Here is a 24941-nt window from a genome sequence, read left to right as displayed (position 1 = left end):
AAGAGGAAAAAAAGTAAATACTATGCATACAGTTCCAGTGCCAGGTATATACAGCTCACTGGAAACATTCCTAACAAGATTATAGGTTTAATCATACTTGCCTACTCTCCCAGAAGTCCCCCACACCACCGGATCTTCCGTCACACCACCGGATCAATCCTTCTAACCATGTAGAAGGATTGTAGCGCACACGGAAGGCGTACCTTTTTAAATAAGAAAATAAATGTGAATTGGAAAATTTGCACAGGGCAGACATAAATGAGGTACAAGCTGAGGTACTTTTATTGTCTACTACACCCACCCACCAGCCCCTCCAGTGCAGCTGCAGCAGTTACTTGAAAGTACAAGATGTTATATTGAGGATAAATTACCAGAGGTCATATTAATCCCTTTTGAGACCGTGTGTAATTGTTCATGATTTTTACTCACCACTGGAGTTTTCCTATTGTCGTAAGGCCACTCCTGGGAGACATAGATGGTAGCAGCTGTTTATTTCCGCCCCACACTACACATTTCTTATCAGCAGGGTTTGACAAATTGGCCCAAAAATGTTGGTAAATCATTAACACTGTGACTTTACCCAGCATATGCACTCAATGTAACTGCTGGTAAGATAATGCTGTCCTATATGAAAAATGTAACATGTACATTTCATGCTTAGTTCATATCCACACTACAAATAACTGGAGTGCATTGTAGTGCTTTTAAAGTACATAACATTTGGGTAGTTTATAATCCTAACAGTATATTTTACCCATGCAATAATGAATTTAAATTTTTCTTAAATGATGCTCCACAATTTAATACTGCAGTTTAAAGGGCAGATTCTTTGTTGGGAGAAAAGCAAAAAAACTAAACCAGTTACTGATTTATTAAGCCTGGTGAAGTGATAAAGTGGAAGGTGATAACGCACCAGTCAATCAGCTCCTAACTCTCATGTTACAGGTTGGGTTTGAAAAATGACAGTTAGGAGCTGATTGGCTGGTGCATTATCACCTTCCACTTTATCACTTCACCAGGCTTAATAAATCTGTCCCTTAGCACCTTGGCAGAGCAATGCTGCACTACCGGTAGGGCCAGGGGGGATGAGGGGCTAACTTTCCTGAGGACCGCGTCTCCAACTTGGCCAATTTAAACGGCAAAGGCGGTAGTGGCAGGGTAAGTCAGAGAATCAGTCAGAAGTCGGTTAACCTGCCCAGGTTCATAACAAGTGCGGTGTGTCCAGTGCTGTCGCCTGAAACAGTAAGTATTCCCCAGATGAAAAATTAAGGGGCCGCATCAGATGGCTCCACCATTAATAAAAAAGTTTTTAAAAATCAGTCATTTGACACCAGGGTCCAAAAGATTTGGGACTGAAAATGGAAGGGGCAGGACTGGAAGTGAAAGGAGTAATGAGATGAGAGGGGGAGGAGTCAGGATTAAATCTTAAACTGACACTTTCCCCCCCCACCCCTCCCCCTTAAAGAAAAGTCTAGATCCTGGGTGGGGCAGGTGTAAATGTGCAGATAGATTTGGATTTGAGAGAGGTATGTCCAAAATCAAATGTAAAAGGCAATACAGGTTGAGTATCCCTTATCCAAAATGCTTGGGGCCAGAAGTATTTTGGATATCAGATTTTTCCATGTTTTGGAATAATTGCATACCATAATGAGATATTATGATGATGGGACCCAAGTCTAAGCACAGAATGCATTTATGTCTCATATACACCTTATACACACAGCCTGAAGGCAATTTTAGCCAATAGTTTTAATAACTTTGTGCATTAAACAAAGTTTGTGTACGTACACACAATTAATTTACTGTATGTTTCATATACACCTTATACACACAGCCTGAAGGTCATTTAATACAATATTTTTAATAACTTTGTGTATTAAACAACATTTGTGTACATTGAGCCATCAGAAAACAAAGGTTTCACTATCTCACTCAAAAAAATCTGTATTTCGGAATATTCCATGTTTCGGAATATTTGAATATGGGATACTCAACCTGTATAAGAAAAAAGCTGTGCAGTGGGGATGGCCATTGGTGGGCTGTCCATCGATGGTTTTCATTGATTGTGCCATTGACGGTGACCATCAATGGTACATAAACTATCTATGGTGAACCATCGATGGTATGAGCCACTCGATGACCACTGCTGGTAGGTGCCGGCCTTGCCACGGGCCAATCAAAAACGTGGGTGGGGCTTAGTGGGCCACTGGCGGCGGGGCTGACATGAACCTAAATACGTGATGTAACTTTAGGAAAATGAATGTGCTTGCATGCACCATCTAACTCATGGGCAGTTTGCTTTTTACTTATCCTGCATTACTAGTATACTTTGTATCAGACTCTGCCAGTGGAAAAGGGTCAGGAGAAGTACTTTCCAGTCATGCAGCATATTTCACCATAAGTGTAACTCTTTTCTCTATCGCTCATGAGGGATAATTCAGAGTTGATCGCAGCAGCAAATTTATTAGCAGTTGGGCAAAACTATGTGCACTGCAGGTGTAGCAGATATAACAAGTGCAGAGAGACTTAGATTTGGGTGGGTTATTTTGTTTCTGTGCTGGGTAAATAAAGGGCCCTACACACTGGCCGAGCTGCCCGGCGGCGGATACGGCCGACGAGCGACCCGGCGGCGGGGGGGCAGTGACGGGGGGAGTGAAGTTTCTTCACTCTCCCCGTCACCCGGCTGCATTGAAGTGCAGGCAAATATGGACGAGATTGTCCATATTGGCCTGCATGTACAGCCGACGGGGGACCAGCGATGAACGAGCGCGGGGACGCGCATCGTTCATCGCTGGAGCCTCCACACTGAAAGATATGAGCGAGTTCTCGTTCATTTATGAACGAGATCGTTCATATCTTTCTAACAAATCGGCCAGTGTGTAGGGCCTATAACTCTCTCTGCACATGTTATATCTGCCTCCCCCTGCAGTGCACATGGTTTTGCCCAACTGCTAACAAATTTGCTGCTGCGATCAACTCTGAATTAGGCCCATGGAGCTATATGGTCACATATACTGTGACCAACTATCAATGTTGTGTGTGACAATTAATAAAATGTGCATTTCCAAACTTAGCTGTAATATAGATGTGCAGATTTTAGTGCTTTATTGTATGATCAGTACTTCCATCCATGTTTCATTTTTTTTTTTTAATGTAATTAAAGTGTTAAAGCAGGCTATTGCATGGCAAGGACAGAGCTGAGTATTTCCATGCCAAGCTGGCTAATGGCTTCTGTTAGATTTTCTTCCAATGTTCAAGCTTTAAAAGCGTTTCACTCAACTACTTCAAAAGCACTTTCATGGCGATTCCCATACTTGCTACTAGTTCAGAAGAATCACTGATTTCATACATCTTGGATCTGGTCTGAAAAATGTTGGTTTGCTTGATGCAAGTGTGTGTGAGCCGCAAAGATTTCAAGTGCCTTTGCCAAGGGTCAGAAAATGGACAGTTAACAAACAATTCTGTGTCGAATTTGAAGGATAACTAGATTTTCTTTTTCATGGTATAGACCCAGAGAGAGACTGTGGCTGCTTGTGTATGGAGGTGCTAAGTATTATTGTAATGTTTTCAGATTTGTTTTTTCTAGCTGACCTAAATGTGCCTCTCTGTGGAATGCACAGTGCTGTCACTTTCATTTATAGTGATCTGATTCCATTAATACTCAGACAGGACAGATAATGCAGGACATCAATTTGGCACCATGCCCAAACAACAATATCCCGGCTCTGTAACCAGAAGCCTTGTAGTAGGCCGAACACGGGTCACTCTGACACAAAAACATAGTTACCGGGGGGGAAAAGAGAAATCCATTTCCCAGCAGGCAAAGAAAATCTGAGTATTACCAACCCTTAAGCCACAGATGCCATCTGTTAGTGCTCCTGAGCGCTGAAGACAGGACAAACCTTGCAAAGGCATACGCTCATCGCAGCCATTAGAGCAGGAAACATGACGTCCAGAAGAGCGATGCCCACAATTTAATCAGTAAGCACAAGAAAGTAGGAATTCAATAAAGGGACGTAGAAATGGTCTGTTACTTATTGAAGGCAATAAAATGAAGAAAGTCTATTGTACTTTCAAACTGAGCTGGTATATTATGGCTGTGCAGAGCTTATTACAGAGGCATAAAACCAGTGGAAGGAGCGAAGGGCTTTGAAATACCCAATAAAAATATAAAGATCAATTATGATGCTCCACAACCAAGGTTTCTTCACTTAGTGTGCACATAGGTTTATTCAGATAGAATAAAGAATCAGATCCGCCAGTTTTAAATGTAAGGGTATACGGTAAAGGAAAAAAAAACCTAAAATATCAGAGGGTGTTTCCTGCGTTACTACCGGAGAGGTTGCAGGAAAAATAAAATACTGCAGCTATTGCCTTGCTAGAAAACTCTTTTAAACGTTTTTTTTTTTGTATTACAATAAAAACATTAATGAACAGCCACCGCGTTTCAGTGTATAATGCATCTTTCACAATTGGCTGCAAAGACATCTGTGAAGGTCAGCTAGCATTAAAGTGCATGCATTGATTTTGGTCGAGGTGGCTGACAAGCAGAAAGGGGTCCTGGTTCCAGTTAATATCTGCAGTTTTTTATGAGAAGACAAAGTGCATCTGCTCAGTGTTGAACGCACACAGTTACTGCTGGTTTGTTTAATCGGGCAGATGGTTCTGCTACATGTGCACTGGTGTGGTATCCATAAACACAAGTTGTGGCACGAAGCTGTGAACCAGGCTGAGGAAGGAGCTTACAAATAAATAAAAACTATTGATGGGTAGGACCGTGCCTTAAAGGGAAGACTTCAAGTTGCAGAATAGGCAGACTTCTGTGGACCTCTCCTGTAAATCGCTGTGTATACTCTGAGGCTGCTCCTCCATCCCCCTGCCTCATGCCTTGAACATCTCAGCTTTGCTTGCATACTGCCGTCAGGCTACCTCCCGCTTGCTTGCACCTCGTATCATCTGTCTGTCAACCCTTCCCACTAGATTGTTAGATCTTCAGAGCAGGGCCCTCTTTCCTCTTGTTATCTAAGCCCTCTTCTTGGCACATTTCACTCGCAGCTCTCTCATACTCAGCGGCCATCTTTACCGCTTTTTCTCCTGCTGGTAAAGGCTCATCTCCATCTATGGCCACCAGCCCCTAGTAGTACGATGATCACTCCCTCACTACTTACATCTTAGCTGTATTATGTTTTGAGAATTGTTGCGCTCCTTGTTACCTGTACTCTATTTCTGTTATTTATATACTGTAATGCTAAGTTTTGTCTCCCTGTACTGTCCTTTGTACGGCACTGCAAAACACTTGTGGCGCCTTATAAATAAAATGTGATAATAATAACAGTAATAGACATAGGTCATACTTGCCTTTTCCCAACTCACGGAAGAGCAGTGTACTCTCCCGCGTTCTGCTTACTTCCCTAGTGAAACGGGCACCCAGGGGGTGTGATTACACAGTTGCAGGGAACTGCATCATCATGGCCCAGCCCCCAATGCAGTGAGGAGTTGGGGCCATGATGGTAAAAATCACGTCCTCTCGTCTCTCACACCTGCCACTTGCATACTTCCTTCTGAGATAAAAAATAAAATAAAAAGTTGGCAAGGACAGCATAGTTATTGCCTTAAAGAGAAACTATATTCTGTTACTTATTATCCTTTATTTATACAATTTGTATTGCGCGGATCACTTTGAGGGTTCATGACGCAAACAAATGACAAGTGTGGTTAAGTAACAATTACAGCTGCTGGTGAAGAAAGTGCATTGTGGCTTTTTTTTCTTTAGGCAGCAGCATTATCTGCTATCAGTGACGAAATAGCTGTTTCTGTGCAGCTACCAGCGTTGGGGTATGGCTGGCATGATGAAGAGACCTAAAACAAATATGACACTGTCCTTCACAATATACTTTAACTGACCTCTTTTATGTGCTGATTTGGAGAAACTGAGGCTCTTGTGTTTTCTTGACACTCTTGTTGTTAAATGCAAGTTTAGATTGGGTTTTTTTGTTGCTTTTTTTTTATAAAGTATCCTCCTCTTTGCTGGTAACCTACTTTCTATAATCAGAGATGGCCACAGCAATCGCAGTTGAGCAAATTAAATAAAACCAACCGTGGAAGAAGAGAATATCTTAGAACCATTTAAAAGAATAACACTTAAGTGTTTCTTCTTTCATTGACATTTCCCTCCCGTTGCAGAGCCCATGTGATTTTCTTATAGAATTTATTTAGTACCCAAAGACAACACATGCACCCTACACCTACCTGTCAACCTGTTTTGTGTAACGGCCTATATAACATTACAATGATAACTTTTACTGCCCTTTACTATTGTTCCGTATTATTTTGTTAATTTGTAGACAGGCTTTGGGAAGCATTCACTGTGTATATTTACCCCAGACTTCTACCTTGTATATTTTGTAGCACTGTGTTGGCGAAAGACTCTGTGATACACAATGCAGTAGCTGTATTTCAGCACAGTATGTTTAGTGTGTTATTTGTTTGAAAAGCAAAACTAAATACCAGCATAACTACATAAGGTATCAACATCGCTGCTTGTCACATGCAAATTACCAATCCTGAAACTGTACTGACAGCTAAAAGCCATGCTTCCCTTGCTGGTTATATGGAAAATAATTGTATTAGTAGTACATATCACCAATCCTGAAACTGTACTGACGGCTAAAAGCCATGCTTCCCTTGCTGGTTATATGGAAAATAATTGTATTAGTAGTACATATCACCAATCCTGAAACTGTACTGACAGCTAAAAGCCATGCTTCCCTTGCTGGTTATATGGAAAATAATTGTATTAATAGTACATATTGATCAGTCTGCAGACTACCCATACGTGTATGGGAGTTTTACTGGCAGCAGTATAACTGCCTAAATGTCCTAGAAGCACCATTTCAGAATAAAATGACTACTGTAGTGTGTGCTGCCATTCTCCGTGCAGGGTTTGTATTCCTCTTGTGTAAATGTTACTTCATTTTTATTATGGTCTTAATATAGTGCTTTCTGCAGCACAATGGGGTCACTAAGGCGCAGTTTGTGTCAATAACAATGATATTGATGATTTTAATTCTCATTGGCAACATAGGTCCTGATTCAGAAATGTACACTGATGCCAGAGTAGCTGCGAATGTGTGAAAATATACCGATGTAGCCCTATGGTCATGCAGCACAGCCACAGGATGTGAGACACCGAAGTCACTGTTACTGTGTACGGAATCGCAGCCTCAAATGCACCCCTAAAGCAGTCGCATCACACCTGAATTTTTGTTGCCACTCCCCCCTTTACCCAATCTAAACTGTTCCCGCCTGGCAATCACTTTGCGAATAAAGTCACAAAATCATTGCAGCACATGTGCAGAGCGACTTAAGACGCACGCGCAGTAGCAAATAATCGCTCCACTGCTTGAAACATTGACATTGGGTCCATCACTCAATCAGGCCCATAGGACACAACCAATGCTTACTGTATATGTATCATCTGTTCAGTCATTATCTGTTTGCGGTATCTTGTTCTATTAAAACACACATCTCACCTTGCCTTCTGTAGCTTGTTGAAAATCTGACCCCAGCAATACAAGTAACACAAGGCCTAGCCATTTATTGCTGCTGTGAAGATCTCTGTACTTTCCTCTATGGAACTTGTAACCGTTACTGTAGGTGTTTTTGATGCCTGTGGCTAGAATGTCCGAAACAAGAATTTATACCAGCTTTCAGCATGATCGTTGCAGCAATATAAATATTGCCTCGAGTAACAGCCATTCTTTTCAAGGGCAGTTTTCTTTTAAAACCAGATTCTTGCTGTGATACTATGCTGACGTGACACTAAATTGAACAGACAGAACTGCAGTGCTGGCTGACTCCATGCGTCTATCACCCAAATTGGTCATTTCAGTCTGCTTGCATAACATGAGATCTGAGGCAATTCAGCACTTTTAATGCATAATTCCGGCATGTTATATCCCTGGTGTATTTCTGTTTTTTCTTGCAGCCATCTCTTCCTGTCCTGTACACACTGTCCAGCCAGGCGACTCATGAAGCTGTTCATCTGCTTTGCAGAATGTTGGTCTTTGATCCAGTAAGTCACATTTTTGTGTTTTATCGCTTTCTTTTACACTCCTTTTTATTTATTTTGTGTCAGAAGCTCCAGTCAGTCTCATAGTAAAGATCTGTTTTAATGATTGTGCTTTGCATGTAAAGCTTCTATATGAGATGGCTTTATTTCTATGAAAATGTCAGCATGCCAGCAAACTCTATTTTATTGCTGGGGTGACTTTTTTGTCGTCGTAGCGTCTCCTGTCTTCTATAGTATATCCAGGTTCATTGAAAAAAGTATTATAACTAGTATGATTTTGTCATGGATGGTCCCTCAAAGCCATCAAAATAAAGATTTAAGTTCAGTCCATTGATATCTGCTGTACAGTGTAACCCTGCACAATTAAGTTTCAGATGCACGTTTACTCTTACCACTTTCTTACGCTACGTTGTATGAAATGTGTATGTGTCCACTAGCCAGCGAATGAACATTTTCAGTTTAATGTATTAACACATGCTTTAACGTTCTCAGCCAATCAGAAAAAGTCTCTTTTTAAAAAAAATTTTTATAAAGAGCCACAGTGTTCATTTACTGGCTTGTGTTGGCTTGTGTGTACGTATTCACTAGTCATTGCTGCAGCTTTCATTGTGCTTGTAAAATTCTGTCTTTGAATCAAAAGTAAGCTTTATAAGCAGACAGAATAATGGGACATGCCTCAAAGTAGTTATGTTGTATCTTATACATACACCGTCCCCTTAAACAAGAGGATTATTGTAACTGTTCATTCACTGAACGGGTTTAAGCCTTTGTTAATGTACAAGGTGGTGAATATGTCTATAGTGTGACATAATTCCCTCATGTATAGAACTCCAGCTATCTTCTGATATCCCTTTAAGAAGCTAAAGTCTGATAGTAATGCTGACCCTTTCTATTGAAAGGTGTCAAACTGTCTGTTCTAATGCAAACCCTCCGTAGTGCTAGATTGTTATGCATTTAGCTCCCCCTTGTGGTGTGTACAGCTACTTTCCATTATAAGCTGTTAAAGAAAGTAAAGATGTAACGTATCACAAGCTGTCTAATGTAATATTGCTTTTCTGACTTGACAAGCAGATTAACACTGTATAAAAGAGAGCTAGCACAACATCATAGTGTTAACAGCAGAAATACCACAAGTACATACAACAAGAGGTTATTTGGCAGCACAGTGATTAGAATGGTTTCACAGCACTAAGGTAGTGAGTTACATTCCCGACCAGGCCCGGTCTCTGCAGAATTTTTATGTTCTCCTTGGTTTGCGTGGGTTTTCTGCAGATACTTCTGTTTCTTCCAACACTCCAGAAACATACTAGAAAGCGTATACTGGCTGACGAATAAAAACTTACTGTAGTGTATGTGTATGGAATTTTAGGCTGTAACGCCAGTGGGGCAGGGACTGATGTGAGTGACAAATATACTCTGTGTAGTGTTCTCGAATTGGTGGCACTATCTAAATATACAATAATAGTAAAATTGTGTTTTGCTGTATTGCAGTCGAAACGGATATCTGCTAAAGATGCCTTGGCTCACCCTTACCTGGATGAAGGTCGCCTGCGATACCACACCTGCATGTGCAAATGCTGTTTTTCCACATCTACAGGCAGGGTCTACACTAGTGATTTTGAGCCCATCACAAATCCAAAATTTGATGACACTTTTGAGAAGAACCTTAGTTCTGTACGGCAGGTGAAAGGTGAGTAGTGCCTCCTGGGCTCTTTCACAAATAAAGTGAGAACAATAGTACAGTATAAAAACATTTACACCTTAGCCAGGGTACCGCCATATGTCGCATAGTGAATGGGCTTTTTGCTCTTAACTAAGCAGGATCGGCATCTGATCCCGATGGACGGGATGCCGGCGGTCACAATACCAACGCTGGCATCTCGCTGTTCCCAATCCCGACAGGGGTGAGGTAAGTACACTCCCTACCCACCCTAACCCTTCCTTAACGCAGCCTAACTCTAGCCTCCCCCCCCCCCCCCCTAGCGCAGCTTAACCCCAACCTCCCCCTTAGTGCCTAAACCCAACCCCCCACCCCAACCCCCTTTCTGCACTCCAACCCTCCCCCTTAGTGCCTAAACCTAACAACTCCCCTGGTGGTGCTTAACCTTATCCCCCCTCCTAGCAGCCTAACACCCCACCTCTCCTCCCCCCATCAAATCCTAACCCTCTCCGGCTTTACTTCCCTTCGGTATCCCTGTGTCGGGATGCTGATCTGGTTGGGATTCCAGCATTGGGGGTTCTGATAGCTGTCGGTATTTCGGCTGCCGGGATCCTGACCGTCGTGATCGTGAACATATACTAACTAAGCATTACACCGATATATATATATATATATATATATATATATATATATATATAGTAACTCAGTGCATAAAAGCATGTAAACATGGTCAATAAATTGGGTTATACAGACTGGAGACCAGAAAGAAGAATGAATGTGATGTAAGTGACTTAGGGAGTTATTCAGAGAAGGACGTAGTTATCAGCAATTCTAATGCTACGGAGGCATGTGAAGAAAAGCCAACATCGCTCATCTGAGTCCACAGACGCAGCGTCCATGATTGAGGATGATTGAGCCGCAGCTTATTCAGAATGGCCGCCAGAACTCCTCTGCTGGGGGCAGGAAATCTGCTTCGGAAGAGGCGACATACTCTCACATTTACAACTGCCCCCGTCGCCCCCCACCCCCTTCCCCAAGCAGCTGCTGCAGTTTGAGGGCACTGTGAGCGACAACACAGTGATCCTGCACAGTCTATCCGCCATCAGAGTAGTATGTAAACCATCAGGTCTGTGTTCCACTCAAAATCAGGTCCTTTAGACCATGGAATGATGATTGGTACTACTGTAGATTGGGTTTGATTATCTAAGTAGCTGCTGATCTCCTGGGATTTTCACTCACAATAGTTTCTACAGTTCACAGCCTTCCGGAGTGTTGTCGCTGACCATATGCACCCTTATGGCCACAGTCTACCCATCTTCAAATAGCCGTCTCACAAAGAACAAGTCATCTTAAGCTGTTTCCATGAACCCTGTACTCCAGCAGCCGCCACAGTCACCAGAGCACCTTTGGGATGTGGTTGTATTGGATACTCCCGGCATAATTGTGCAGCCAACAAATCTGCAGAAACTGTGTGATGCCAGCATGGAGTTGTTCTAGCGGCTTGTTTCAAAAAATAATTCAGGTTGTTTTGGGGTCAAATGGGGCCACCTACCCAATATATGAGATTTGTACCTAACAAAAGTGCCCACTGAGTTTGTCACCACAAACCTTATATGCAATAATCCTATGTGGGTACAGCAAAAGAGCATGGCTGTTTCCTGGGAATACATCATTGTAGTTTGATATAGTGGGAAGGAGATGCTAATGCACTTTTACCATTTGTCTTTGTCCTGTGTTAGAAATCATCCATCAGTTCATTTTGGAACAGCAGAAAGGAAACAGAGTGCCGCTCTGCATCAACCCTCAATCTGCTGCCTTTAAAAGCTTTATAAGGTAAGTGTATTGTGTGGACTAGATCAGGGGATCTCCGTCTTTCCGTGTGACGAGTTTTAACCCAAAAGTTAGCTCTGCCACCACAAGTATCCAACAATCAGTGGACCATATAATGCCATAAAACCACTATCTGCAGAAGGACATTTGTCTATTAATGGATGATCACCCTCCTTAAACTGCAGAGAAACACTATACATGTAGTGCTTTTTATATATTATGTTTTAATAGAGATGGTGGTAACAAATACAAGGTTGATGTAAATGTCCTGTTGTGAACCCCATATAACAAGTTACAGTTAAAAGGGTTTTCTACTTTAAATCTGTATTTTAGGGCACCCTTTCCCTTCCCAATTAGAATACTTTGGTGGGCGTCTCATCCCTGGGTTCCTGCTATTAAACAAACTTAACGATGTCTACGCAATGGTGTGCCTCAGGGGACGTGTCATGCAGTGGTTCTAGATCAAATCCGTCTGCTTATAGGGAGGGACGAAGTTTGCTAATGTACATGTGTAAAGTAAAAAAAAGCAAAAAACCTTATAGGCGATGCAAAAAATAAAATAAAATCTACAGTAAATAAGAAACCACTACAGGTATCACCAGGGGCAGGGGGGGGAGGTCAGTGTGCTGTGACCCTGTAGACGCATAGGTCCGCAAACTTATCACGGATTCTATGTGTCAATGACTCTTAACATGGTAATTTAAGGGGCGTTAAAAAGTGTCTCGGGTAAAAAAAGGGGCTGTAATTGAATAGCCCCTGACGTTAAAAGCCAAGGGTACTACCCATTTTCGCCCTGTTAAATTAATGGGGCTAATTGAATTCTGCTCCAGATCTCTGTATAACTCAGGAAGGAATGTGGCAGCCCTTATTCATGTTACTCAAAATAATATATTCTTATAGAGAAGGGTTTTTTCAAAGTACAGCAGTAATATAACTTGGTAGAAGCTTGAGAAATATGCGTTTTATGAATGGGTATTGTTTAATGCATTCTAATATGTCAATTGTAGGGTTTAGTACTGCTTTACTCTGACGCTTATCCCCCATATTTAAGTCAGTGATGGAATCTGATGCAATTCAATAGGAAAAGAGTGCATTCATAAATTGTACTGATGCCACTGGCTGTGCACCTGTGTTTGAGTCGACCAATCCATTCAGTGCCCGGTTGCTACTTTGTTAGTGAAGCCTCTCTCTCCTAACATGGCAACTTGCAGGAGAGGTGTAAAAGAAAAACATTATAGATATCTTTAGTTAAAAACAAACCCTAAGTTATTTCAGACGTACTATTTAGATCCATATTTATTTTATTTATTACCAGTTATTTATATAGCGCACACATTTTCTGCAGCGTTTTACAGAGAATATTTGGACACTCACATCAGTACTTGCTCTAGTGGAACTTACAGTCTATATTCCCTGCCACGTGTACATGCACACACATTCACGCTAAGGTTCATTTTGTTGGGAGCCAATTAATCTAACAGTATAGTTTTGGCTGTGGGAGGAAACTCACACAAGCACGGGGAGAATATACAAAGTCCACACAGGACCATAAAAGTCAAACCCATGACCTCAGTGCCGTGAGGTAGTAATGCTAACCATTACACCTTCTGTGCTGCCCAATAATTATAGAATATATAGTATTATGATAGAAATGTGAAATACTGGCTGCTATTGCTAAATAAGGGATGTATGCTGAGTTTTGGTGTCATTTGTGTCTAACCCTTAGGGGTATATTCAATAACTGTCGGAAGCTGCCGTCTTGTTGGAAAGACGGCAGCTTCCGACAGTTTTAGGTCGGAAGGGGTTCCGACCTATTCATTACGGGCCCATTTATTCCGACAAGTCGGGAAACCCGACTTGTCGGAATGACGCGGCTTCAGCCGCCAATCAGCGTGCATTGTCGGAAGCGGGGCCAAACCCGACAGGTTTTAGCCCCGTTTCCGACAATCTCAATCCGACTTTAAAAAAAGTCAGATTGAGATAAGTGAGCAGAGAGCAGGAGACGGGGGAGCAGCGGGGAGCAAGCGAGGTCCCGCTGGATGGAGCCGGGTGGACGCAGCCGTGAGCCTCCGCTGCTGCAGCCGCAGCTCCCCCGTCTCCTCCTCTCCTCCCCCGTCTGCTCGTCTGCTCAGTTTCCAGCCTGGCTGCCTACACTTCCCTCCGGTGTGCTGCGCTAACAACACCCCCCCTCCCCCGGCGGGCTGTCACCACGGGCTGCCTGCACCTCCTCCCGGCTGGCTCTCCGTCACTCCCCCCCGGCGGGCTGTCGCCACCTCCTAACGGCGCCGCTAATGTCCTCCCGACGCCGCAGACAGCTCTTTCCCCAGGTGCCGATGACAGCAGCAGCAGGCAATGACAGGAGTGGCCAAATAAGACAGTCTGATTTGGCGGCTCCTTTGAATAGGGGTTGTCGGTTCCATTCCGACAACTGCATGTCGGAATGGACCCGACTCTTATTGAATATACCCCTTAAGGTAAAATGTGTCGTTGCCCGCCCCAACCAGTCCTTTTATTAACGAGAACTGATTCACTCATTTTACTGTAATACTTCATATAGTTTGCCTCAATGCTTTTACTACAAAATGTGGCTAATTAGGAGTGGTATAGAAACATTCAACCAATTCACTATCTTTATAATGTGTTCCAAAATATAGATGGGGCTAGTAATGAAGTCCGAGTTGGCCAGAGGTGCAGGTTTTCGGCTGAACTCTGACATTTTTTTTTAAACGTCAATCATTTGCAAGGCATGGTTTTGCTTTATTACATGAGTGGCGCTGAAAAAAATGTCCGCGTTCACACGTGAACCCGCACCTCCGGCCAACTCGGACTTTATTACATCCGGCCCATAGTGTCTAGATAGACAGTTAATAGGTCAATACCAAATGGTTGACATGCATTAAATCACAAGGTAACGGGGTAGCGAGTGCATAAGGTTGACATGACAATGGGCGGCACAAGTTTTTGTTTTTTTAGGGTTTTTCACATACTTTTCAACTTTTGCTTGATCCACGTGGACTACGATTGGGAATAGTAACCTGTGCGAGCGTAGCGAGACCACGAGGGTACACCTTTACACTGATTGTGGTCAGAGATGATGAAACATACAAAATGACCCACAAAAAAATTGTCACCGTTTGTTTTCCAAATTGAACTTTCGACTCTGTCAACCTTTTTTTGTTTACCTTTTCCATGTAGACCTTTTGAAGCTGTCAACCTAATGCATGCTGACCCCATACGGGGTCAACTTAACTGTCTAATTACTGTAGATCTTCTATACTACCCCCATTCATAATCATCCATTCACAGCTTTCACCAGGTACTGAGCACCATCAAAGTAAACTGCCTCCAAATTGGCACGTGTCCGCTACAGATGTGTCGTTATTTATATATATATATATATATATATATATATATATATATATCTCTAACGTCCTAGTGGATGCTGGGGACTCCGAAAGGACCATGGGGAATAGCGGCTCCGCAGGAGACTGGGCACAAAGTAAAAGCTTTAGGACTAGCTGGTGTGCACTGGCTCCTCCCCCCATGACCCTCCTCCAAGCCTCAGTTAGATTTTGTGCCCGAACGAGAAGGGTGCAATCTAGGTGGCTCTCCTGAGCTGCTTAGAGTAAAAGTTTAAATAGGTTTTTTATTTTCGGTGAGACCTGCTGGCAACAGGCTCACTGCATCGAGGGACTTAGGGGAGAGAAACGAACTCACCTGCGTGCAGAGTGGATTGGGTTTCTTAGGCTACTGGACATTAGCTCCAGAGGGACGATCACAGGCCCAGCCATGGATGGGTCCCGGAGCCGCGCCGCCGGCCCCCTTACAGATGCTGAAGCAAGAAGAGGTCCATAAATCGGCGGCAGAAGACTTTCCTGTCTTCATAAGGTAGCGCACAGCACTGCAGCTGTGCGCCATTGCTCTCAGCACACTTCACACTCCGGTCACTGAGGGTGCAGGACGCTGGGGGGGGGGGGGCGTCCTGGGAAGCAATGAATTTACCTTAGTTGGCGAAAAATACATCACATATAGCTCCTGGGCTATATGGATGTATTTAACCCCTGCCAGTTTTCCAGTAAAAAGCGGGAGATGAGCCCGCCGTGAAGGGGGCGGGGCCTATCTCCTCAGCACACAGCGCCATTTTTCCCACACAGCTCCGCTGGTAGGAAGGCTCCCAGAATTTCCCCTGCATCCTGCAACTACAGAAACAGGGTAAAAAAGAGAGGGGGGCACTTATTTGGCAAAATAACAGATATAAGCAGCTATAAGGGATAGACACTTATTGTAAGGTTGTCCCTATACATATATAGCGCTCTGGTGTGTGCTGGCAAACTCTCCCTCTGTCTCCCCAAAGGGCTAAGTGGGTCCTGTCCTCTATCAGAGCATTCCCTGTGTGTGTGCTGGGTGTCGGTACGTGTGTGTCGACATGTATGAGGAGGAAAATGATGTGGAGGCGGAGCAGAGTGTCTGTAACAGTGATGTCACCCCCTAGGGGGTCGACACCTGAGTGGATGTACTGTTGAAAATTACGTGACAGTGTCCGCTCTATATAAAAAAACAGTGGTTGACATGAGACAGCCGGCTACTCAGCTTGTGCCTGTCCAGACGTCTCATAGGCCGTCAGGCAGATGGCAGATACAGACGCCGACACGGATACTGACTCCTGTGTCGACGGTGAAGAGACAACCGTGATTTCCAGTAGGGCCACACGTTACATGATTGAGACAATGGAAAATGTTTTATACATTTCTGATAATACGAGTACCACCAAAAAAGGGGTATTATGTTCGGTGAGGGAAAAACTACCTGTAGTTTTCCTGAATCTGAGAAATAAAATGTGTGATGATGCGTGGGTTTCCCCCCGATAACAATTAATAATTTCTTAAAAAGTATTGGCTGCATACCCTTTCCCGCCAGAGGTTAGGATGCATTGGGAAACACCCCCTAGGGGGGATAAGGCGCTCACACGCTTGTAAGAACAAGGGCTCTACCCTCTCATGAGATGGCCGCCCTTAAGGATCCTGCTGATAGAAAGCAGGAGGGTATCCAAAAAAAGGTATTTACACACATACTGGTGTTATACTGCGACCAGCTATCGCCTCAGCCTGGAGGTGCAGTGCTGGGTTGGCATGGTCGGATTCCCTGACTGGAAATATTTATATCCTAGATAAGGATAGTATATTATTGCCTATAGAGCATTTAAAAGATGCATTTCTATATATGCATGATGCACAGCGGAATAATTGCCGACTGGCATCAAGTATAAGTGCGTTGTCCAATTCTACCAGTAAAATGGTCAGGTGATGCGGATTCCAAACGTCATTTGGAAGTATTGCCTTTGAAAGGGGACATTTGGGGTCGGTCTTTTAGACCTGGTGGCCACGGCAACAGCTGGGAAATCCACGTTTGTACCCCAGGTCGCCTCTCAAAATAAGACGCCGTATTATCAGGCGCAGTCCTTTGTTGGCAAGCGGACAAAAGGTTCCTCTTTTCTGCTCGTGACAGAGGGAGAGGAAAAAGGCTGCAGAGATCAGCCAGTTCCCAGGAACAGAAACCCTTTCCAGCCTCTGCCAAGCCCTCAGTATGACGCTAGGGCTTTACAAGCTTAGGCACGGTGGGGGCCCGTTCTCAATGAATTTCAGTGCGCAGTGGGCTCACTCGCAAGTAGACCCCTGGATCCTTCAGGTAATATCTCAGGGGTACATATTGGAATTCGAGACGTCTCCCCCTCGCCGTTTCCAAAAGTCGACTTTACCGACGTCTCCCTCGGACAGGGAGGCAGTTTTGGAAGCCATTCACAAGCTGTATTCCCAGCAGGTGATAATCAAGGTACCCCTCCTGCAACAGGGAACGGGGTATTATTCCACACTATTGTGGTACCGAAGCCAGACGGCTCGGTGAGACCGATTCTAAAATCTTTGAACACTTACATACAGAGGTTCAAATTCAAGATTGAGTCACTCAGAGCAGTGATTGCGAACCTGGAAGAAGGGGACTACATGATGTCTCGGGACATCAAGGATGCTTACCTTCATGTCAAAATTTACCCTTCTCACCAAGGGTACCTCAGGTTTATGGTACAGAACTGTCACTATCAGTTCAGACGCTGCCGTAGGGATGGTCCACGGCACCCCGGGTCTTTACCAAGGTAATGGCCGAAATGATGATGTTCCTTCGAAGGAAGGGAATTTTAGTTATCCCTTACTTGGACGATTCCCTGATAAGGGTAAGATCCAGGGAACAGTTGGAGGTCGGTGTAGCACTATCTCAGATAGTGTTGCGGCAGCACGATTGGATTCTCAATATTCCAAAATCGCAGCTGGTTCCGTCGACGTGTCTTCTGTTCCTAGGGATGATCCTGGACACAGTCCAGAAAAAGGTGTTTCTCCCGGAGGAGAAAGCCAGGGAGTTATCCGAGCTAGTCAGGAACCTCCTCAAACCGAGCCAAGTCTCAGTGCATCAATGCACAAGGGTTCTGGGTAAAATGGGGGCTTCCTACGAAGCAATCCCATTTGGCAGATTCCACGCAAGAACTTTCCAGTGGGACCTGCTGGACAAATGGTCCGGGTCGCATCTTCAGATGCATCAGCGGATAACCCTGTCACCAAGGACAAGGGTGTCCCTCCTGTGGTGGTTGCAGAGTGCTCATCTTCTAGAGGGCCGCAGATTCGGCATTCAGGACGGGGTCCTGGTAACCACGGATGCCAGCCTGCGAGGCTGGGGAGCAGTCACACAGGGAAGGAATATCCAGGACTTATGGTCAAGCCTGGAGACATCACTTCACATAAATATCCTGAAGCTAAGGGACATTTACAATGCTCTAAGCTTAGCAAGACCTTTGCTTCAAGGACAGCCGGTGTTGATCCAGTCGGACAACATCACGGCAGTCACCCACGTAAACAGACAGGGTGGCACAAGAAGCAGAAGGGCAATGACAGAAGCTGCAAGGATTCTTCGCTGGGCGGAAACTCATGGGATAGCACTGTCAGCAGTATTCATTCCGGGAGTGGACAACTGGGAAGCAGACTTCCTCAGCACGACCTCCACCCGGGGAGAGTGGGGACTTCACCCAGAAGTCTTCCACAGGATTATAAACCGTTGGGAAAAACTCGACAGGTATTGCGCCAGGTCCAGGGACCCTCAGGCAATAGCTGTAGACGCTCTGGTAACACCGTGGGTGTACCAGTCAGGGTATGTGTTTCCTCCTCTGCCTCTCATACCCAAGGTACTGAGATTGATAAGATGGTGAGGAGTAAGCACTATATTCGTGGCTCCGGATTGGCCAAGAAGGACTTGGTAACCGGAACTTCAAGAGATGCTCACGGAGGATCCGTGGCCTCTACCTCTAAGAAGGGACCTGCTCCAGCAAGGACCCTGTCTGTTCCAAGACTTACCGCGGCTGCGTTTGACGGCATGGCGGTTGAACGCCGGATCCTGAAGGAAAAAGGGCATTCCGGATGAAGTCATCCCTATCCGGATCAAAGCCAGGAAGGATGTAACCGCAAAAACATTATCACCGCAATTGGCGAAAATATGTTGCGTGGTGCGAGGCCAGTAAGGCCCGACGGTGGAAATTCGACTGGGTCGATTCCTACATTTCCTGCAAACAGGAGTGTCTATGGGCCTGAAATTGGGGTCCATTAAGGTTCAAATTTCGGCCCTGTCAATTTTCTTCCAAAAAGAACTAGCTTCAGTCCCTGAAGTTCAGACGTTTGTAAAAGGGGTACTGCATATACAGCCTCCTTTTGTGCCTCCAGTGGCACTTGGGATCTCAATGTAGTTTTTTTTTTTTTTTTTTGGATTCCAAAAGTCACATTGGGTTGAACCACTTAAATCTGTGGAGTTAAAATATCTCACATGGAAAGTGGTCATGCTGTTGGCCCTGGCCTGGGCCAGGCGCGTGTCAGAATTGGCGGCTTTATCCTGTAAAAGCCCTTATCTGATTTTCCATTCGGACAGGGCGGAATTGAGGACTCGTCCTCAATTTCTCCCTAAGGTGTTTTCAGCATTTCACTTAAACCAACCTATTGTGGTGCCTGCGGCTACTAGGGACTTGGAGGATTCCAAGTTGCTGGACGTAGTCAGGGTCCTGAAAATATATGTTTCCAGGACGGCTGGAGTCAGAAAATCTGACTCGCTGTTTATCCTGTATGCACCCAACAAGCTGGGTGCTCCTGCTTCTAAGCAGACGATTGCTCGTTGGATTTGCAGTACAATTCAGCTTGCACATTCTGTGGCAGGCCTGCCACAGCCAAAATCTGTAAAAGCCCATTCCACACGGAAAGTGGGCTCATCTTGGGCGGCTGCCCGAGGGGTCTCGGCTTTACAACTTTGCCGAGCAGCTACTTGGTCAGGGGCAAACACGTTTGCTAAATTCTACAAATTTGATACCCTGGCTGAGGAGGACCTGGAGTTCTCTCATTCGGTGCTGCAGAGTCATCCGCACTCTCCCGCCCGTTTGGGAGCTTTGGTATAATCCCCATGGTCCTTTCGGAGTCCCCAGCATCCACTAGGATGTTAGAGAAAATAAGAATTTACTTACCGATAATTCTATTTCTCATAGTCCGTAGTGGATGCTGGGCGCCCATCCCAAGTGCGGATTGTCTGCATTACTTGTACATAGTTATTGTTACAAAAATCGGGTTATTGTTGTTGTGAGCCATCTTTTCAGAGGCTCCTTCTGTTATCATGCTGTTAACTGGGTTCAGATCACAAGTTGTACGGTGTGATTGGTGTGGCTGGTAATGAGTCTTACCCGGGATTCAAAATCCTTCCTTATTGTGTACGCTCGTCCGGGCACAGTATCCTAACTGAGGCTTGGAGAAGGGTCATGGGGGGAGGAGCCAGTGCACACCAGCTAGTCCTAAAGCTTTTACTTTGTGCCCAGTCTCCTGCGGAGCCGCTATTCCCCATGGTCCTTTCGGAGTCCCCAGCATCCACTACGGACTATGAGAAATAGAATTATCGGTAAGTAAATTCTTATTATATATATATATATATATATATATATATATATATTTATATATATATATATATATATATAATGTGTCGTCATACATATAGCTGCAGTGATGCTAAACAGTCCCTCTTGACACGCAAAGTTGCGTGAGAATCTTCTAGAGTTGGCCATCACTTTTTTTTTACTACTTTTTAATTCATTTGCTATATATCACTTGTGTGCCACTGAGTCTCTGCATCTGTACACGAAGTGCTACAATGTAGGAGCCGCAGCTTTTTTCCAATATAAGTTCTGTTCTGCTCCATATACAGACTCGGTCACTCACAATATACAAGTGTTATATATCTAATTAATCCGCACAGACTCATTGTGCATACTAGTCACATTGCGTTGCGAATAAGATGGATTAACAACAAAAAAGACGCCCGACTTTAGCACGGTGCCTGGCAGCTTACTCACACCAGGTATCTCTCGCTGCATGAGGTATTGAGGCTAGATGTATGAGGACACATCTGTACTTAGCATGTGATGCTTTTTACTGTACTTGGGCCACATATACACTTACCTTTCTAGTTGTTTTCACACAGGTAGTTGTAGGGTGAAAATGAGTCTACGTTGGCAAAGCAAATAAAGGGATTTTCTGTGTATGTGCAGTATGAAACGTATTTTGCTGTTGATAAACATAGTAAAATGTGATACACAGAATGGTAGTTGCTTAAATCAATTATAGTCAATTTATAGGTCCATCACAGGTGCATACAACTAAGGTATCAATCTAGACAAGAAAGAACAAACAAATTTCCCCAGCACACTGAGTAGGCCAGCAAAAGTGACATACAACCTACATAATAACAGAAATGCAGAGATAGCTGTTACATACATTCGCAAGCATATGGTAAGCAACTAGCCACAGCAAGGTGATTCTGCTCTGATGGGTCTACACTATATGTGAAATGTGTTTATATCCATGTCTGTTATAGTATGTATGATCTGTTTTCAAAGTACTCCTACCAAATACCTGACGTTTTTAGCCACTGTTCCTGCAGAAGCCTTTACAGAAGATGTACATGAGAATGTTTCCTTTTGTAAAACCTCATTGTTGAGTCCTGTATTTTCTGTTGAAATGGCAAAAGTTTGACTAATTTTAAATATGTATTTACTGTTATTAATCTTTTTTTTCTTTTATATACCTGCAGTTCCACTGTTGCTCAGCCATCTGAGATGCCTCCGTCTCCACTGGTTTGGGAATAGTTTGGAAGACTTACTACTGAAGGTGTCCTGTAGCTTTCCACTGGAGTCTGGGATTTGCAATTCTGAAATTTTGATCATGCTTGTACTGTCATTTTCTTAATTAAGATTTAACTTATCAACCACTAAATGTAAAATCTATATTATATTTAAGAGAAAATGGTGTACTAGTGATGACTTTCAGTCCAATAAGTCAGTGGTTGTATTTTGAACTAATTTAACCCAGAATTGCATATTTTTATGAATTCTAAGAAGTTTTAAGGCTCAGAACAAATTGACTATTGCACCAAATTTTGCATAATGATTTTTATTTTGTAGAGGTCGGTTTTAAGTTTTTAAGTATTTTATTTATTCCTAATGAGAGATGTGCAAAGCATTTTTTTTTTTTATACTGAGCCATTCCTGAAACCCTATTTTTGTGTTGATACAAGCAAACTGGGAGGAATACAAACATTGTCTGTCTGGAGACCAATCATGAAGAACTTAAGAAGAGGAACAGACCACAGGATGATGGTGATGTCATCTAGTGATCAGACTCGGACACATGATGACATCTTAAAGGCACTGTGCTAAAGGAGAGCATTGTGCTATTGTGATATAGTAAGACAGAAGGTTTGTGGTTAGAATGAGTGCATCTGTGACTAGAGGGAACGGAACTTTTGCTTTCCTTCCCAATATAAATATATAAAAAATATATATTTAATCTATTTTTCTTAGACTTCCTTTCTTTCTTACCTTGTCAGTCCTGGGCATGCTTCATCACTCATCTATGTACATAATTCCATTGACGGGCTCATTTGTAAAGGTTCTTTTCAAGTCCTGCTGTACAAAGGTGCGCTTACTGGCACATTTTAGCTATGAATAATTGTTTTTTTTTGTGGCCCCACCCCTCCCCTTTTTGCACTGGACGGCTCAAACATGAGGAAAGACAAAAAAAATAAATAACGCTGAAAGTAGTAGGAATATCTTTAACCTGTGTACTTAGGTGAGAACAGCTGTGAAAGTGTTGAAATGTCACCGTAGAACATTTTTTCTTTCTTTAAGAACACTGAATATTCTGTGTATATGTACATACAAACTGATGGCCTCTACCTCCTGGAGTTTACAGCTCAGCTTGTTTCACTCCAATTATTATTTTTAGGTTCAGTGTGCAGACTTTGAAACTTGAATGTTCCTTCCAATTTTTATATGTAAACATTACAATACAATAAAACTGAAGATTGCTTTTCACCTATATCAAGGCATTTTAATGGATTAACCTTGTATGTATTCAGGAATCCTCGTTTCATGGGAAGACAAAGGTATTTGTAATGAATTATTAATTGTTCAGTTTCATGTAATTTATCTTTTAGAATAATAGTTTTATTCATGAGTGAGCTGGATTGTAATAGGAGAAGACTACAAAAAATTAAGCTTTTGGGAAGTTTAACTTCAATGAAGTAACCTTTGCTGTGAAAGACTGTGTAATGGAATTCTAAACTTAGGAGATGGGATGGTATCATTCTACTTTTGGTTTTTACTTTCTAAAGTGGCTCCTGAGTCAGATTCCAACAGATGCATTTCAACAAGGGTGTCTTGAGAAAGCCAAGTTTTACATCAAACAAACCTTACTCAAAATAGATCTGGAGAAATAAAAGGCTTTATCTTAAGAGTTTGGTCATATGAGGCCCTTGATGGACACTTTGTAAAATGTAGATTTGAAGTAAAGTGGTGAATACATTAAATGTGACAATAAAAAAAAGTTTTGTTTTTTCTTTTTCTTTTTTTCATTAAAAAATGCAGTTTCTTACAAAATACACTATTGTACTAAGTCATTCATTCTTTACTCATGAAACATAAATACTTTTGTTTATAATTCCGCAAGTAACGCAACGTACTGTAACGTGTAGCAGCCAATAGCCCAGGGTTTCCCAAACTCAGCCATTACAGTCCAGGTTTTAAGGGTCCATAATTAAGCACAGGTGTACTTAATAAGTACATTAGTCAATGTGATTTACCCATCTGGACTAATGCATGGAAATCCTTAAAACCGGGACTGTAATGGTGGAGTTTGTGAAACTCTGCAATAGCCAGTTGGGAAAATGCATTTGTCATCAAGTGGTAACCAGCACATGGAAACGCAATAGATCCAATAGAGACTGTATTACCCCAGATGCACATGACCCCAAGTAGGTATAGGTCATTGGAATTGATGATTTCCATTTCTGTAAACATTTAGGTGCTTTTACTAGCATTAAAGATAAAATTGGCTAGTAAAGAATTATTTGGACCCCTGGGTAAGGGCCTTTATGAAAGCAAGCCAGTTTTTCTCATTGTACTGTAACATTAAAATATGATTGGCCTTTACCATTAGAAAAAAACAATTTACGTCTTGAGGCTTTTCAGATTACAGAAAGATGCTGTTATCGATGGAATGTTTGCTTTCTATGTTTAGTGTTTGCCTAGAGCTGGAGAGGAGACGTTAGGACTAGGACGGTAGAGTATTTTAATCCTTTGAGCCAGATATAGCTAGAATCCAGTTGGTAAAGTGTTTTGCACTTGATGGAAGCATAGCTGGGGTGCAGGAGTCTGTGGAATTAGAATCAGGATAGATGGGAAGTCGGACAAAGTAAAATTAGAATAGAAGTGTTTGTTCTTGATTGTAAAGCTGGGTTACAGGAGTTGGATTTTATAATGTGGATGAAGTTGGAGTGCTGATGGAGAGATGGTGTTAGAATCCAGTAGAAATGAGCCCTGAAGTTTGTGATGGAGAAGTAAAGTTAAAACACGCTATTCAGTCCAATCATTGAAGAACAAAATAAAAAGGAGTGTAAAAACCCCAGAAGGCCGCAGGTACAATACTTTTACCAATCGCACACTTGGGATAATATAAATGATACAAGTCTGTCTTGTCCCTCTTTTCAAATCCCATTTCTCTCATGGTGTCACTGTCCCATATTGGTGTCATTCAGGTTACTAAACTAACCATCACATCATATACAGTGTTCTGAATATTAAGTTCTGCTTTGTTAAGCTGTGTCCAGGGGCGTTTTAAAAGAGGAGGGGGCTTGTGTGCAGACTCCATGCGAGCCCCCTACTCTCCATGGCGCCGTAGGCTCCAGCAATGTGCCAGAATCTACTGCGCATGCGCAGGTCTCTGGAAACATGGCGCAACACCTATTCGTGGGACTCCA

General features: G+C 43.1%; 1 protein-coding gene across 1 annotated transcript in view; it reads left to right on the top strand.

The window, feature by feature from the left end:
* NLK (nemo like kinase) overlaps positions 1–23564 on the top strand; it is a 253763-nt gene extending 230199 nt beyond the window's left edge. Inside the window, exons 8-11 of the mRNA XM_063956046.1 lie at positions 7988–8074; positions 9563–9761; positions 11471–11564; positions 21717–23564. Coding sequence (XP_063812116.1) covers positions 7988–8074; positions 9563–9761; positions 11471–11564; positions 21717–21771 — 435 coding nt within the window. The 3' untranslated portion in view covers positions 21772–23564. The remainder of the gene's footprint in view (positions 1–7987; positions 8075–9562; positions 9762–11470; positions 11565–21716) is intronic.
* The last annotated feature ends 1377 nt before the right edge of the window (positions 23565–24941 follow it).

The sequence above is a fragment of the Pseudophryne corroboree genome, chromosome 2, assembly GCF_028390025.1.
Source record: "Pseudophryne corroboree isolate aPseCor3 chromosome 2, aPseCor3.hap2, whole genome shotgun sequence".
NCBI classification, from domain to species: Eukaryota; Metazoa; Chordata; class Amphibia; order Anura; family Myobatrachidae; genus Pseudophryne; species Pseudophryne corroboree.
The sequence above is the reverse complement of the archived record's forward strand: the minus strand, read 5'-3'. Positions and strand labels throughout refer to the sequence as shown.